The following is a 15,986-nucleotide window of genomic DNA, read 5'->3' as shown; positions in this document are numbered from 1 at the left end:
TCTACCACCATCTCCCTGGTTCTCCCCGCGTTGATCCGGAGGCAGTTCCGCTGGCACCAGTCCACAAACTCCTTGATCAGTTCTCTGTACGCCCTGTCATCGTCGCCTGTGATGAGGCTGACGATGGCAGTCATCAGAGAACTTCTGTAGATAGGAGTTTGCAGACCTGTGCCTGAAGTCTGCAGTGTACAGGGTGAACAAGGCTATTAGATAGAGCTCTCGGGGCTAGTGGAATCAAGGGATATGGGGAGAAGGCAGGCACGTGTTATCGATTGTGGACGATCAGCCATGATCACAATGAATGGCGGTGCTGGCTCGAATGGCCTCCTCCTGCATCTATTTTCTATGTTTCTATGTTTCTAACCTCCAACTAAGTTCCAAAGTACATTGACTTGGAGACATAGTTTTTTTTTCTTCCACTATTATTGTTTGCTTTTAATATACTGAACTTTTTTTGTTGCTGGTTATGGTGTTTACAGAGTACTATGTTTACATATCTATTGTGCTGCCCCAAGTAAAAATGTCATTGTTCTGTTTGGAGACATATGACAATAAAACACTGTTGGATCAACATTATGCAAAACTTCAAATAAAATCAAAACTGACAAACAACTTTCTCCAGAAGAGGGATACCTGAAATCGAACAGAAACAACAGCTCCACATATCTCCTCTCCAACCATGAATTGTTCCCCCAACATTGCCAAAATCAAATTTTCCCAGCAGCGTGATGCTAGTCCCTTTCGCAAACGGATAATCCATTTTCCACCATTCTTATTAGCGTCATCCTGGAAAGACAAAAAATGATAACTTCAAATCTATTAAAATATCATCCACTTACTTTAACCACTCACCCTCAAAATCTGCTGTGACTGTTCAAGGTGATTCTCTTGGCTACACTGAGCAAAAAAAACAAACCACTGAAGGAACTCAACAGGTTAGGCTGAATCTGTGGAGGGAAATGTGCAGATGACATTTCGTGTCGGGAGCCTTCAGATGTCTGTTCACTTTCTTCAACAGATGTTGTCTGCCCCGACGAGTTCCTCCAGCAGTTTCTTGCTCAAAATTCCAGCATCTGCAGTACTTGTGATTCCATCTTGGTTACTCTGTGGCCTTAATAGTCAAGCAGCAGGTTTCCTATCATTCCTTGATACTACAGATTTCCATAACCTAAACTCAACTGATGAAAGCCAACAGTATCATTATGTATGATTGAAAATCACAGTTAATCACTGCTTATTTAAGCACAAGCATGTCATTCTTCATTACATCCCAGCATCTGAGGCCAAGCTCCTGTCTGAAACCAGTAGTGCCTACTCTTTGGCAATTAGCAAAATGGAACAAGATGCTGCTTCAACATAATTCAAAAGTCAAATACAACATTCTAGCCATTACCAACCCCTCCCACATCAGCCATCTCTGCTCTTCATTCATTCTGACTGTTTGAACAACTTATTCATAACAATTTATCCCCAGGAAAAGACAAATTACTGGAATAACTCAGCGGGTCAGGCAGCATCTCTGGAAAACATGGATGCAGAAATGGATCTTGAAATTCATCAAGATTACAAGGCAACGTCATAGTGTGTTTTTGGAAATGGAAAAAACGATTCATTGGTGGATAGAGAATCAAAATCAATGATCCGGATGCTTGGCCTTAAGATGATCTAGAAGGTAGCTCAAATTCTCTATGTAGACTTTAAAGTTAACGTGGGCTAAACATAGAATACACATCACAAATGTGGAGGATTTGATTTAAGGCTCTTAAGAATCTGCATAATGTGAAAGTGAGTGGTGAGGCTGATAGTACTGATGCACGAGTCATGTGCAGTTGGTGAAGCCTTTTTTCTTGGAAAGCCAATTCATTGATTTAACTGGTATGTGCAAAATGACAATTTAAAACATTTGTGGTAGAGAGCCATGGTCCCAGAGAGCATGGAAACAGGTAACTTGGCCCACCAAGTCCACACTGACTATCAAGCAGCCGTTCTTCTCCAATCCATTTTTTGCTCCCACATTCCCATCTACAGCTCTCAGGTTCCACCACTTAAACATACACAAAGGGCAGCTTAGTGGCCAATTAATTGAACAATGTGCACGTCTTTGGAATGTGGAAGGAAACCAGAGCACCCAGGAGGTCATAGGGAGAATGAGCAAGTTCCATACAGATAGCAGCAGAGGTCAGGATTGAAGCCGAGTCAATTCAACATGAAGCAGCAGTTCTTCTGACAAAGGCATGGTTGAACTACACATGTATAAATGCAGAAAAAGAAATAACAGGCTGCATGCATGTTTCTGTATGAGGTTGTGATGAGCTGGCAATTAACGAGATCCGGCTCACCCAAAGTCAAGATGAAGAACACTTTATCTTTCCTATAGGAATGTTACAAAAGTGTGACGGGGATGGGGATCTCCTGAGAGTTCACTAAATAATAGCAGAGATGAAGGCACACATCTGCTAGAAAATTTTAGAAAACTAAAAAGAGTAGAGTGGAGAAGCTGAGGGATTTCAAATATCCAATGCAGCCAAGAGGGGAAAGAGTAAAATATTTCAGGATAAGTATCCCTGAAATATGTATAGCCGAACCTTTGATCAGCACTTTCAATCCAAGGAGAACGTTATTCTAGATTTGTTTCCAAGAAAAGAGATAGGATATGGGATTGTTTCCAGGGGAAACAATTTGGGAGGTAGTGATCCACACTCCTCACTGAAACAGGGTTAGAAGATAAGTTGATGACAATGGTAAGCGGATAGATGCTAAGTGCTACGTAGTCACAAAATGTGATGGATACAGTTCTGCTTCAGTGATGGCTCATAAATGCCCAGTTTAAACCACTGGGTGTGTTGCTAATCTATCCTATTTAGCACGCTGGTTGTGCTACACAACACGATGAAGAATGCTCTCAATGTGAAGGGAGAACTTCAGCTACACCATACTGTTGGGGGATGGGGGAAGAAAAAGAGAGAAAAACAAAAATCACACTTTCTAATATTATCATAGAAAAGTGCATCCTAGCAGTTAGATTGATGAGAGGTAAAAACATTTCTACCTCCATCTTGGGTTTTTCTTCACCTTATTCTGGTCAAAACTGCCAATTATATCCTTGAGGCTGGGACCAGCTCGGTCAGCAATTAGGGTGAGGGTTCAGGTTATTGTTCAAATTCACAAAGATCACTGAAGTTTTACTGTTCTCAGTAACTCTTACAAAATGGAGTAGCACCAGAAATAAAATATGTGTCATTCAGAGAGGATACAGAATTTTATGTAAATAAATTAATATGGGATTTTTCTCAGAGAAGAATTATACATGGCTTCCTCCACTGCAGAAGAGTTAGTAAAATTGTTCTAATACAGTATTAGAAAAAGTTCATAACATGGAACAAAAAAGTTACAAATGTTACTTCAATATACTATTTAGTAAACCTATGCATTAAAATTGCACAAGCATTAAAAAAAAATTCTGAATGGAAATGCAATTAGTCACCTTTACTTTACCCAGAAATGATATCTGCTCACCTCCCACATTGGTTTAATGCCATCTTTGAACAGGTGAAAGTCACTATGCCCTGTGAGGTCACCAGGTCGAACTAAATGGCTATAAAACCTCCAGAACTGTTCAACCTACAGAAAGGAAGGAAAATATCTGATGAAATTTAAGCACATTTGCGACAGTATCCTGAGCTAATTTAACATTGTGCAAGGCACAAAGAACTGAGGATTTTGAACTTTATATAAAAATGAGAATGGCATGATGGCAGGACCAAATTAATTATCGGATAACTACTGAAAGAGACCAATAAGGACATCCTTTGATTCTGAACAAATGGAAAATGATGTGCATAAATACAGACAGTGTGATTTTCTTTGTGCCTCTGCAAGTTAAAATTTCACCGTATAAATATTTTCAATACTAATTAGACCAGTGCCAAACTAATCAGACCAGTCTCCGACTGGACAGTTAGGAGACAATAGCAAAATATATTTGTAATCTTCCATTAAAAATTTAGCAAAATACTCATAAAGAGCAATCATTGTTACTTTTAGCTACCTAAATAGATTATTATCTATTAACTGAATATCTAGTGATAAATAGTTCTTCATTAAAATAATAAGTTGCCAAAGTGGCCATCAATGAATATTATGGCACCTCCTGCCAGCAAATTGAAGAAAGGAATTTGATTTCACTGCTGTTTCACCGAGTCTGCAACTTTTCATGAACTATTTTTGTAATCATGTCAATTCAATCCCTCAATGAGATTATTACCTCGTATAAACTCCCAGGTTCAATTTCAAATAGCAATTATTATTCCTCTTAAAATTTAAGTGTATGTTAAGTGTATGTTTTGGGTCGGTTTTAAAGGGCTCATTGAAAGTTTCCAAGCTGTACAAAGATACAGCAAACACTAGACTCGCCAATAGATCCACTCCTACTTGTTTCTCTCTTTTTATATGCAGTATCAATAAAGACATCCATCATTCATAATCAAAACTCACCTAACAATCACCACTTTTGGGAAGGCACAGGTCAGTTTCAGTTATCAAACAAGCAAATCGTACACTACCACTGCACAACAAAAAGATGGGAGTCATGCTTTCAAGGTTAATGCAACAATTGATAACAATTTCTATTACCAATCCCAATAGATCTAATAAAAATTTCTCACTTGCCCTTGTACAGAAATAGGACAAACAGCATGCAGGTCATGTAAAAAAAAAGCTGCAATTTATTTATTAAATTCGCTAAATGTGTATTACATGTGATTAAATCATTAGTTAGAGCACCGAATCATTGGTGTCATTATAATTGGAAAGCAAGAACAAATGTTGCATTGGCCACTTTCAATTTGGCTTGGTACATTATAATTCAAAATAAAGAATTAGATTAAATATAAAACTGGTAAAAAAAATCCTTTTTAATTTGACATTTATTGACCCAGGTCCACTTAAATTATTTAAAATAATTCAGTTGAAAAATCTAAATGGTCTGCATTATGAACTTACTACCAATGAAATCATTATTTGCAGTTTATCATTTGGAATATTCAAATGAGGAATAGTTAGCATAACAGATGAAGAAATAAAATTGTTGCAGTATGATTGAAAAATATTAACCTGGTTGATAATTTGCTCATAAATACCTTAATTATAGAAACAGGCTCTTTGGCCAACTCTTCCATACTGACCAAGGTACCCCATCCAAGCTATTCCTATTTGCCAGCGTTAGGCCCATATTCCTCTGCACCTCTCCTATCTATATACCTGTCCAAATTACTTTTAAATGCTGTTATTGTACCTGCCTCAACTACTTCCTCTGGAAGCTCGTTCCATATACCCACCATTCTCTGTGTAAAATGTGGCCCCTCAGGATCCTATTAAATTTTCCCCCTCTCATTCCCTCTAGTTCTTCATTCATCTGTGCATTCACCCTATCTATTCCCCTTATAATCTTTTACACCTCTGTGCCCCTCAGCTTCCTGCACTTAAATGAATAAAGTTCTAGTCTGCCCAACATCTCCCGACAGCTCAGGCCCTCGAGTCCTGGCAACATCCTCATAAATTTTCTCTACACTTTTTCCATCTTAATGGCGTATGACCAAAACAGAACACAATACTCCAACAACTAATAGCAAAAGCACTTCCCAATTCTAATGTGGATGGATAATATTCAACAGAAACATCAGCGTCTTGCACTCTACTTTTGAAATTCATTCCATTTACGTTGAGGCAGAATACAACATTCAAATGTTACTGCAATAGTGGGTAGGATTAATTTCAAGGCACTTTAACATTGCACCAGAGATTAAGACAAAAAATTATATTCTTTCTCTTGCTAAAAATTGTCCTGAATTTCTTTGCAGTAAGATATGCAAAGCAACAAAGACAAGAATAAAGAAAATCCAATAAATAAAATCTCCTATCCGATAACCTTGCCCTAGTAAAATCCTTAATGGCGAGTGAAAAACCTGCTGCTCACAGATGCAAATGTTCCAATCTGTTTAACATTTTGCTCATAGCTCTGAGAGCTGGTGGGTCGACCTGGTGTACGTCTGGAATACCAAAATGTATAGTTGTACTGTAGAGGGTGTTCTCCTGGGCCAGGGACAACTGCCTGTGGGGAACAAAACATTACAATGAAAATGCAGGATTTTGTTGTATGGTTATGCGCCTGATTTTTAAACAGTAATTAATACTTTCTTGACTGTAGCAGGCAGCTTTAAAAGTCAATTTTACTTCCTTGTTACACATACTTCCTTACTTCCATACATTGCTTTTGCTGCCTGGTTAATTTATATTTGTCCGTACCAGTAAAATGTTTGTATGTTAAACCAGATCTTGTGCACATTTAAAAAAATCAAGATTATAAAACATCCAGGAAAGTCAACACATTATTTCCCCACTTTTGCATTGAATTTGCATTTCCTACAAGTTATCCTTTTCACAAAATATCATCCAAACTTCATGTTAAAATTTACAAAGGTACATCTTGTAAAGTCAAAACTGGATTTGTTAAACATCAATTTAAAGCAGTTATTTCACAAAAAAACACAAAAATGATAGAACAGACACCTGAACACCATTTATTTGGCTTTTTATTCAAACTTGAGAAAAATATTTGACCAAAGTATCTAATTCTCTCGGAGCCGTCTTCGAGCAGTTGCTTGACATCATCAAGGGCAGCAGCTGGAGGTTGTTGAGCATGTTGGCAAAAACAATATACAGTGCCCTCCATAATGTTTGGGACAAAGACCCATCATTTCTTTATTTGCCTCTGTACTCCACAATTTGAGATTTGTAATAGAAAAAAATCACATGTTAACCACATTGTGCACATTAATAGGATCCTGATAAGTGCACATTGTCAGATTTTAATAAAGGCCATTTTTATACATTTTGGTTTCACCATGTAGAAATTACAGCAGTGTTTATACATAGTCCCCCCATTTCAGGGCACCATGATGTTTGGGACGCAGCAATGTCATGTAAATGAAAGTAGTCATGTTTAGTATTTTGTTGCATATCCTTTGCATGTAATGACTGTTTGAAGTCTGCGATTCATGGACATCACCAGTTGCTGGGTGTCTTCTCTGGTGATGCTCTGCCAGGCCTGTATTGCAGCCATCTTTAGCTTATGCGAGTTTTCGGGGCTGGTCCCGTCCAGTCCCGTCCAGTTTTCTCTTCAGCATATTAAAGGCATGCTCAATTGGGTTCAGATTGGGTGATTGACCTGGCAACTCAAGAATTGACCATTTTTTAGCTTTGAAAAACTCCTTTGTTGCTTTAGCAGTATGTTTGGGATCATTGTCTTGCTGTAGAATGAACCGTCGGCCAATAGGTTTTGAGGCATTTGTTTGAACTTGAACAGAAAGGATGTGTCTATACACTTCAGAATTCATTATGCTACTACCATCAGCAGTTGTATCATCAATGAAGATAAGTGAGTCAGTACCTTCACCAGCCACACATGCCCAGGCCATGTGGGCGGCACGGTAGCGCAGCGGTAGAGTTGCTGCTTTACAGCGAATGCAGCGCCGGAGACTCAGGTTCGATCCTGACTACGGGTGCTGCACTGTAAGGAGTTTGTACGTTCTCCCCGTGACCTGCGTGGGTTTTCTCCGAGATCTTCGGTTTCCTCCCACACTCCAAAGACGTACAGGTATGTAGGTTAATTGGCTGGGTAAATGTAAAAATTGTCCCTAGTGGGTGTAGGATAGTGTTAATGTACGGGGATCGCTGGGCGGCACGGACTTGGTGGGCCGAAAAGGCCTGTTTCCGGCTGTATATATATGATATGATATGATATGATATGATAACACCCCCACCACCATGTTTCACAGATGAGGTGGTATGCTTTGGATCTTGGGCAGTTCCTTCTCTCCTCCATACTTTGCTCTTGCCATCACTCTGATATGTTAATCTTCATCTCAACTGTCCACAGGACCTTTTTCCAGAACTGTGGTTGCTCTTTTATGTACTTCTTGGCAAACTGTAACCTGGCCATCCTATTTTTTAGGCTAACCAGTGGTTTGCATCTTGCATTGTAGCCTCTGTATTTCTGTGGCATCTTATACAGGACCAAGGCAGGTGAGAGGTTAAAGTTGGTATGGAGGGAGTTGAGAGAAAGTATTGAGGACAGAATAGGCAGGAGAAAGGCAGAGAGCGAGGAAGGAATGTTAGTTTAAACTGCACGTATTTTAATGCAAGAGACCTGACGGATAAGGCAGATGAGCTTAGGGCATGGATAGATACGGGCAACTGGGACGTTGTAGCCATTACGGAAACCTGGTTAAGAGGGGCAGGACAGGCAGCTCAATGTTTCAGGGTACAGATGCTTCAGGAGAGACAGACACAAGGTAAAAGAGGAAGGGGTATTGGGTTATTGGTTAAGGAGGATGTCTCGGCAGTAGTCAGACATGACATTACGGACGGTTCATCTGGTGAGGCTATATAGGTGGAGCTAAGGAACAAGAAAGGGTTGATCACCTTGTTGGGGGTGTACTACAGGCTTCCTAATAGTCAACAGGAATTCAAAGCACAAATATGCCAAAAGATTGCAGACAGCTTCAGGTCAAATAAGGTTGTCATAGTAGATGTTTTTAATTTTCCCAATATTGACTGGGAATATCAGTGTGAAAGGTGTAGATGAGGCACAATTTGTCAAAAGTGTTCGGGAGAGTTTTCTCCAGCAATATGTAGAGGACACCACACCGGAGAGAACCACACTTGATCTAGTCTTGGGAAATGATCTCTTCATCACAGCCATTACTGACCTAATCCTTATTCTGAGACCATGGCCCTTGGTTCCAGGTGAATTCCACAATTGCAAAATGTGATTTGAACTCTGCTCTGCACTAGTACTGGTAATTTAGAACTGAATCACCACTTCTTAAATTCTTTAAACATGTGTTTTCGACTGTCCACGAGTTTATAATATTCACGATATAGTTATACAGTTTGTTTGGCAAAACCCTTGGGAATACTAATCATCAAAGGCTCCCGAATTTAACATAGAAAATCATTTCAGCTATTGAAGTAAACACCGAGCTCCTTTATGGGAACCATGCTAAGAGTCAGAGGGACTTGTTCATTTGAATATGGCAATTTATATCAATCGGTGGCAAGCTCATTTCAACAAAAGAGCATGGTACTGGGAAGGGGGATTGTTTAGAAGTTTATATTTTATACACCCGAAATATAACCCTACTAACAATATGCAATTTCATTAAGGTGGTCTTCCCACTTGGTGGAACACTGCACAGCAACTACTGAGATTGTACTTGACATTTACATTGGTTCATCCTGAATTGCAATTCAAAACTGTGAATTTATATGTAATAAAATTAAAACAAGTTGTTGGTACAGACTTCATGGTGAGCAAGGAGAACAGAAGCCTTATTTGCTCAAAAAAAGAAAGTGTTAGATCAAAGAAGTTGCAATTTTATTCGTTATTATCTTAAATGTCAAACTTCAGACATGAAAGCACACCAGATGGCAAAGCATGACCTGGACAGTTACCAGCAGATAGACACAAAAAGCTGGAGTAACTCAGTAGGTCAGACAGTCCATGCTATCTGACCCACTGAGTTACTCCAGCTTTTTGTGTCTATCTTCGACTTAAAACAGCATCTGCAGATCTTTCCTACACAGTTACCAGCAACGCTTAGGATGAGGACCACAAAGGCTGCAGTCAGGAAAGGGTGATCTGGTCAGTCATCAGAAGTAAGCAGATTATCTGTAGATTGATGTAGAATATGAGAGGCTCAAATTGTGACATAGAAGGGCAGAACGAAAGGCAATGTTATCAATGTGTCCGCAGTCAGATTAAAGTTAATAAACTCTGAACCTTAAGTAAGGAATATCGCTATTAGATTATTTGCGCAAATGTTAGACGTTAACAGGCAAATAAAGCCCACTTTGAATCCACATGTTTATTTCACCGCTTTCCACACGTTTATTTCACCAAGAAGTGCATGAGTGAGACAGTTGGCAGTTGTTTAAGCTCTCTTTTTCTTAAAGCAATGTGTTACGCTCCTACCTTCCTTTTGGTGATGTTTTGAGTCTTCTCTTTATCTGTTTTTTCTTTCTCATTCTCTTTCTGTGAGTGGTTATTCTCATGTTGTTCTTGGTCTCCACTATCATCATCTTTTAAACTGCAAATGAGGAAAGAGTTTCTCAACTATTACGATTGAAAATGCTCTTCAAAAATAGTGTAACAATCATTTTCTATTGAATGGAAAAAGAAGTGGTTTATCGGTAGGTTAAATGGTCTTTGCTTACAACATGATCTGGCAAATAATGCCATAAACTGAAATTACAAATACATAACCGGTAGCTCTGAAAATGTTCTACACATGATCTTCATAAATTACAAGTTGCACAATCTGTAAAAAGTGTGTGAGGAACATTCAATTAATTTATCTACATGTTCAAGGCACAGTATGTCTTCAAGTGAAGACATTCACTGGACCCTAATCTCTCACCCACTCACATACAGATGCAATTATTAATAACTGTCAAGTCATAGATTGTTGATGATTTTTTTTTCTTAAACTAGATGTTATAATAGAGTTCCTCCATTGATTCTTAACCATACCCTATGTTTACCCACCAATTACTTGTTTCATACAATTTATTGTTTGGTTCAATGGCACTGATTGTCCTGCTTAATTCAGGTCAGTGCCATTGAGCCACACAATAAATTGTGTATGACAAGTAATAGTATGATAAGTTTTCACGCCATTGATTGGGAATCACCTTAAGAGAGTAGTAGGTGATTCACTTGGATAACAGAACAGATTTCAGCCTTCCAATTTCCAAACAGCAATGCAGGATACTATTTCAACCCATCTGGTGACTCGCTGAATAGTCAATCCTATTCCAATACTAAATGTTTCCCTGTAACCTGTTTTCACCCCAGGGAAATTTACAGTAGCCAATTAACCCAGTGTGTTTTGTGGAAAGAAACTGGAGCACATGAAGGAAACCCACATTGTCACAGGGAGAATTTGAAAACTCCACAGAGATAGCAATAGAAGTCAGGATTGAATATTAATCTCTGGAGCTATGAGACAGTAGTGTTACCAGCCATGTCACTGTGCTGCCCAGTTATGAGAAATGAGTAAATAATCTGATTCAGATTTCAATGGACCAACAAAGTTAACAAGAGATCTGATGAAAACAAGGTTTTGTTTTAAATTAATCAGAAAAAATAGTTCTACGAGCCAATGAACAAAATAATGTTATGAGTTACTAAAGGAATTTTTTTAGGACTTCAAATCCCTTATTAGAAGCAGTGGTAAATGCAGAATTCATAACACCATGCAAAATGGATAGATACATTTTTAGTAGATAAACAGCCCAGGAGAAAAAAAAAAAGGAAAGATGTTTGTGAACATATCTTCAGAAAGCCAAAAATGATGCAAATTCTATGATTCAAACTTATAACACATCTCTTCAACAGATGGACAGATCTGACTTCAACAGAATTCAGTCTGAAGTGTCCTGACCCAAAACATCACCAATCAATTTTCTCCAGAGATGCTGCATGACCCGCTAAGTTACTCCAGCATTTTCTGTCTATCTTTGGTATAAACCAGCCTCTGAAGTTCATTTCATTACATCTCTTCAGTACATGTACTCCACTTTCTTCAACAACTCGAGCCTCATAATGGAAGAAGCACTGTGCCAAGATCCATGGTGCTGACAAGATAAAACAGAAACATAGAAAATAGCTGCAGGAATAGGCTATTCGGCCCATCGAGCCAGCACTGCCATTCAATATGAACATTGCTGATCATCCAAAATCAGTACCCCATTCCTGCTTTTTCACTATCCCTTGATTCCTTTAGCCCGAAGAGCTAAATCTAACTCTCTCTTGAAAACATCCAGTGAATTGGCCTCCACTGCCTTCTGTGGCAGAAAATTCCACAGATTCACAACTCTGAATGAAAAAGTTTTTCCTCATCTTAGTCCTAAATGGCCTACCCCTTATTCTTACACTGTAACCCCAGGTTCTGGACTCCCCCAACATCGGGAACATTTTTCCTGCATCTAACCTGTCCAATCCTTTAAGAATTTTATCTTTCTATAAGATCCCCTCTCATCCTTCTAAATTCCAGTGAATACTAGCCCAGTCGGCCCATTCTCTCATCATTTGTCAGTCCAACCATCCCGGGAATTAACCTGGTGAACCTATGCTGCACTTCCTCAATAGCAATAATGTCCTTCCTCAAATTAAGAGACCAAATCTGCACAGAATACTCCAGGTGCAGTCTCACCAGGGCCCTGTACAACTGCAGTAGGACCTCCTTGCTCCTAAACTCAAATCCTCTCGCAATGAAGGCCAATATGCCATTAGCTTTCTTCACTGCCTGCTGTACCTGCAAAAAGTTTGAAATAAGAATTTTATGATTCACCAAAACCCCACTAGGAACATGTATTAGATACATCATAATTCAACGGTGTAGGAAAACGGCTTCTGCATGTTATATGTTCTTGTAGTATTGAAACACTGACTTGCTATTAGGGAAAAACTGCAGGAGAAAAAGGATTCATGATGGGGCTTGATAGATTATGAACTCATTTATTAAAGCTAGGTGCCAACAACAGTATAACAAAATACGACATAAAAATAGCACCAATGAAATGGCATGGAACAGGAGAGCAGCTGAGTGACTGGAATTGCTAGACTTGGTTTTCCTGTTCAATATATTGGTATTGGTATTTTATTATTATTGTCACATACACTGAGGTAGTGAAAAAATTGGTTTTGCATGCTATCCAGTCAAATCGTACCATACACGAGTACAATGAAGCCATACACAAAAGCAACAGGTAGTGCAGTGAAAAATAATTAGAATGCAGAATATGGAATGGAATACTTTGTCACATGTGACAAGGCACAGTGAAATTCTTTGCTTGCATACCCAAGGTATAGTATTATATCTACAGAGAAAGTACACAGAAAAAAAGACCAAGGGCAGCAATGAGGTAGGTTGGGAGTGCGGGGCTAAGACCTTAGATTATGATAAGTTTGTTTAGTAGTCCTATAACAATAGGGAAGAATCTTTTCCTTAATCTAGTAGCACGTGCTGTCAAGCTTTTGTATTTTCTGCTTTCTGGGAGAGGGGGAAAAGAGGAAATGATTGAGGTGTAAGTGGTCCTTAATTATTTTGGCTCCTTTTACGAGGCAGCATTAAGATGGAATTAATTTAGGGGAGGGTGGGAGGCTGATTCAAATTAGTCTAGGCCTCATCCACAACCCTCTGAATTTTTTTTGCAGTCTTGAGCAGAGCAGTAGCCAAACCAAGGTGGGATGCATCCTGATAGATTACTTTGAACTGTGAATTTTATTTTTAATTGGGAAAGGTCATTAGAGACATGCCAAATTTCCTTAGTCTTCTGGGAAGCAAAAGTATTGGTGTGTTTACTTGGCTGTAACATCAAAGTGGTTGGGCTAGGAAAATTATTGGTGATATTTACACCCAAGAACTTGAAGCTCTGAACCATCTCCACTTCAGCACCATTGTTGCTGACTGAGACATGTACATCATCCTGTTTCCTGAAGTCGATGACTAGCAGCTTGTCTTGCTGACAATGAGGGAGAGGTTGTTGCTAACATGATACTAAGCTCTCTATCTCTTTCCTGTACTCACCAGTGTTCGAGATCTTTACCACTACAATGGTGCCATCTGCAAAATTGTAAATGGAGTTGGAGCCTAATTTGACCACATAATAATAAGTATAGCAAGGGGTTAAGAATGTATCCTTGCAGGGCACCAATGTTGAGAATTTTCATGGAGGATGTTTTGTTGCCCGTCGCTATCGATTGTGGTCTATGGGATAGGAAGTCAGGGATCCAGTTGCAGTGGGGGGGGGGGGATGGGGATGAGCCGCATGTCCAGGAACCGCAATATCTCTCATTTCCCTTTCCCCTGACTCTCAGTCTGAAGAAGGGCCTCGACCCGAAACGTCATCTATTCCTTTTCTCCAGAGATGCTGTCTGACCCACTGAGTTACTCCAGCCTTGTGTCTATCCTAGATCCAGGGGGTTGGAATGAATTATGGTGCAGACCAAATTTTGCATCTGTTGACTTTGCAAAGTCCGTAACTAAGGATGAATTCACTCATTATGATGAAAGATCCACAAACTGATTGGAAGGCATGAAATGTCAAGTCACCTGCGTAAAAGCCAAAAATAAGCACCCGTTATCGACACAAAATGCTGGAGTAACTCAGCAGTCAGGCGGCATCTGAATTATGCTGCCTGACCCGCTGAGTTACTCCAGCATTTTGTGTCCATCTTCAGTGTAAACCAGCACCTGCAGTTCCTTCCTTCACAATAAGCACCTATGGATGTACAAGAATGCCCATGTTCATTTTTAACTTATCTCAGAGACTGATGAACCACCAAACCTAAACAGCACTGCTAACAGCCGCAAGGTTGATGAAGCCTAAAATTTGAATGGGATTTATTAGGGATTATTCAGGAGTTACAAAATTATGTGGAAGTAGCAACCATTACTTCAAAACCAGCCTTCAGAACCTGTTCGAATGTTTATTGCAAAGAATAATCAGTTTGAAATTTAAAGCACAGCTAAACAAACAGACAGGTTTCTATTCTTGTTTGCATCAGCCAAATGTAAGACCATGGGTGATGTTAACTGGCCGACATCATACCAGAAATCAGCTCAAGTCATTTCACAACATTATAGACAATGGACAATAGACAATAGGTGCAGGAGTAGGCCATTCAGCCCTTCGACCCAACACCGCCATTCAATGCGATCATGGCTGATCACTCTCAATCAGTACCCCGTTCCTGCCTTCTCCCCATACCCCCTCACTCCGCTATCCTTAAGAGCTCTATCCAGCTCTCTCTTGAAAGCATCCAACGAACTGGCCTCCACTGCCTTCTGAGGCAGAGAATTCCACACCTTCACCACTCTCTGACTGAAAAAGTTCTTCCTCATCTCCGTTCTAAATGGCCTACCCCTTATTCTTAAACTGTGGCCCCTTGTTCTGGACTCCCCCAACATTGGGAACATGTTTCCTGCCTCTAATGTGTCCAATCCCCTAATTATCTTATATGTTTCAATAAGATCCCCCCTCATCCGTCTAAATTCCAGTGTATACAAGCCCAATCGCTCCAGCCTTTCAACATACGACAGTCCCGCCATTCCGGGAATTAACCTAGTGAACCTACGCTGCACGCCCTCCATAGCAAGAATATCCTTCCTCAAATTTGGAGACCAAAACTGCACACAGTACTCCAGGTGCGGTCTCACCAGGGCCCGGTACAACTGTAGAAGGACCTCTTTGCTCCTATACTCAACTCCTCTTGTTATGAAGGCCAACATTCCATTGGCTTTCTTCACTGCCTGCTGTACCTGCATGCTTCCTTTCATTGACTGATGCACTAGGACACCCAGATCTCGTTGAACTCCCCCTCCTCCTAACTTGACACCATTCAGATAATAATCTGCCTTTCTATTCTTACTTCCAAAGTAAATAACCTCACACTTATCTACATTAAACTGCATCTGCCATGTATCCGCCCACTCACACAACCTGTCCAAGTCACCCTGCAGCCTTATTGCATCTTCCTCACAATTCACACTACCCCCCAGCTTAGTATCATCTGCAAATTTGCTAATGGTACTTTTAATCCCTTCGTCTAAGTCATTAATGTATATCGTAAATAGCTGGGGTCCCAGCACCGAACCTTGCGGTACCCCACTGGTCACTGCCTGCCATTCCGAAAGGGCCCCATTTATCCCCACTCTTTGCTTTCTGTCTGTCAACCAATTTTCTATCCATGTCAGTACCCTACCCCCAATACCATGTGCCCTAATTTTGCCCACTAATCTCCTATGTGGGACCTTGTCGAAGGCTTTCTGAAAGTCGAGGTACACCACATCCACTGACTCTCCCCTGTCAATTTTCCTAGTTACATCCTCAAAAAATTCCAGTAGATTTGTCAAGCATGA

General features: G+C 39.9%; 1 protein-coding gene across 9 annotated transcripts in view; it reads right to left on the bottom strand.

Moving 5' to 3' along the window:
• Positions 1–15,986, bottom strand: part of eif4e2 (eukaryotic translation initiation factor 4E family member 2) — a 400,744-nt gene that overhangs the window by 378,382 nt on the left and 6,376 nt on the right. For 8 of the 9 annotated variants that reach the window (XM_078410241.1, XM_078410242.1, XM_078410245.1 and 5 more), the window contains exons 2-5: positions 10,034–10,148; positions 5,975–6,109; positions 3,517–3,621; positions 634–786 (exon numbers count right to left, since the gene is read on the bottom strand). In XM_078410241.1, the coding sequence (XP_078266367.1) occupies positions 634–786; positions 3,517–3,621; positions 5,975–6,109; positions 10,034–10,148 (508 nt within the window). The remainder of the gene's footprint in view (positions 1–633; positions 787–3,516; positions 3,622–5,974; positions 6,110–10,033; positions 10,149–15,986) is intronic. The other variant, XM_078410244.1, reaches the window with a different exon arrangement.

The sequence above is a fragment of the Rhinoraja longicauda genome, chromosome 13 (genome assembly GCF_053455715.1).
Source record: "Rhinoraja longicauda isolate Sanriku21f chromosome 13, sRhiLon1.1, whole genome shotgun sequence".
In the NCBI taxonomy this organism is placed as follows: domain Eukaryota; kingdom Metazoa; phylum Chordata; class Chondrichthyes; order Rajiformes; family Arhynchobatidae; genus Rhinoraja; species Rhinoraja longicauda.
This window is presented reverse-complemented; position numbering and strand designations above follow the sequence as displayed.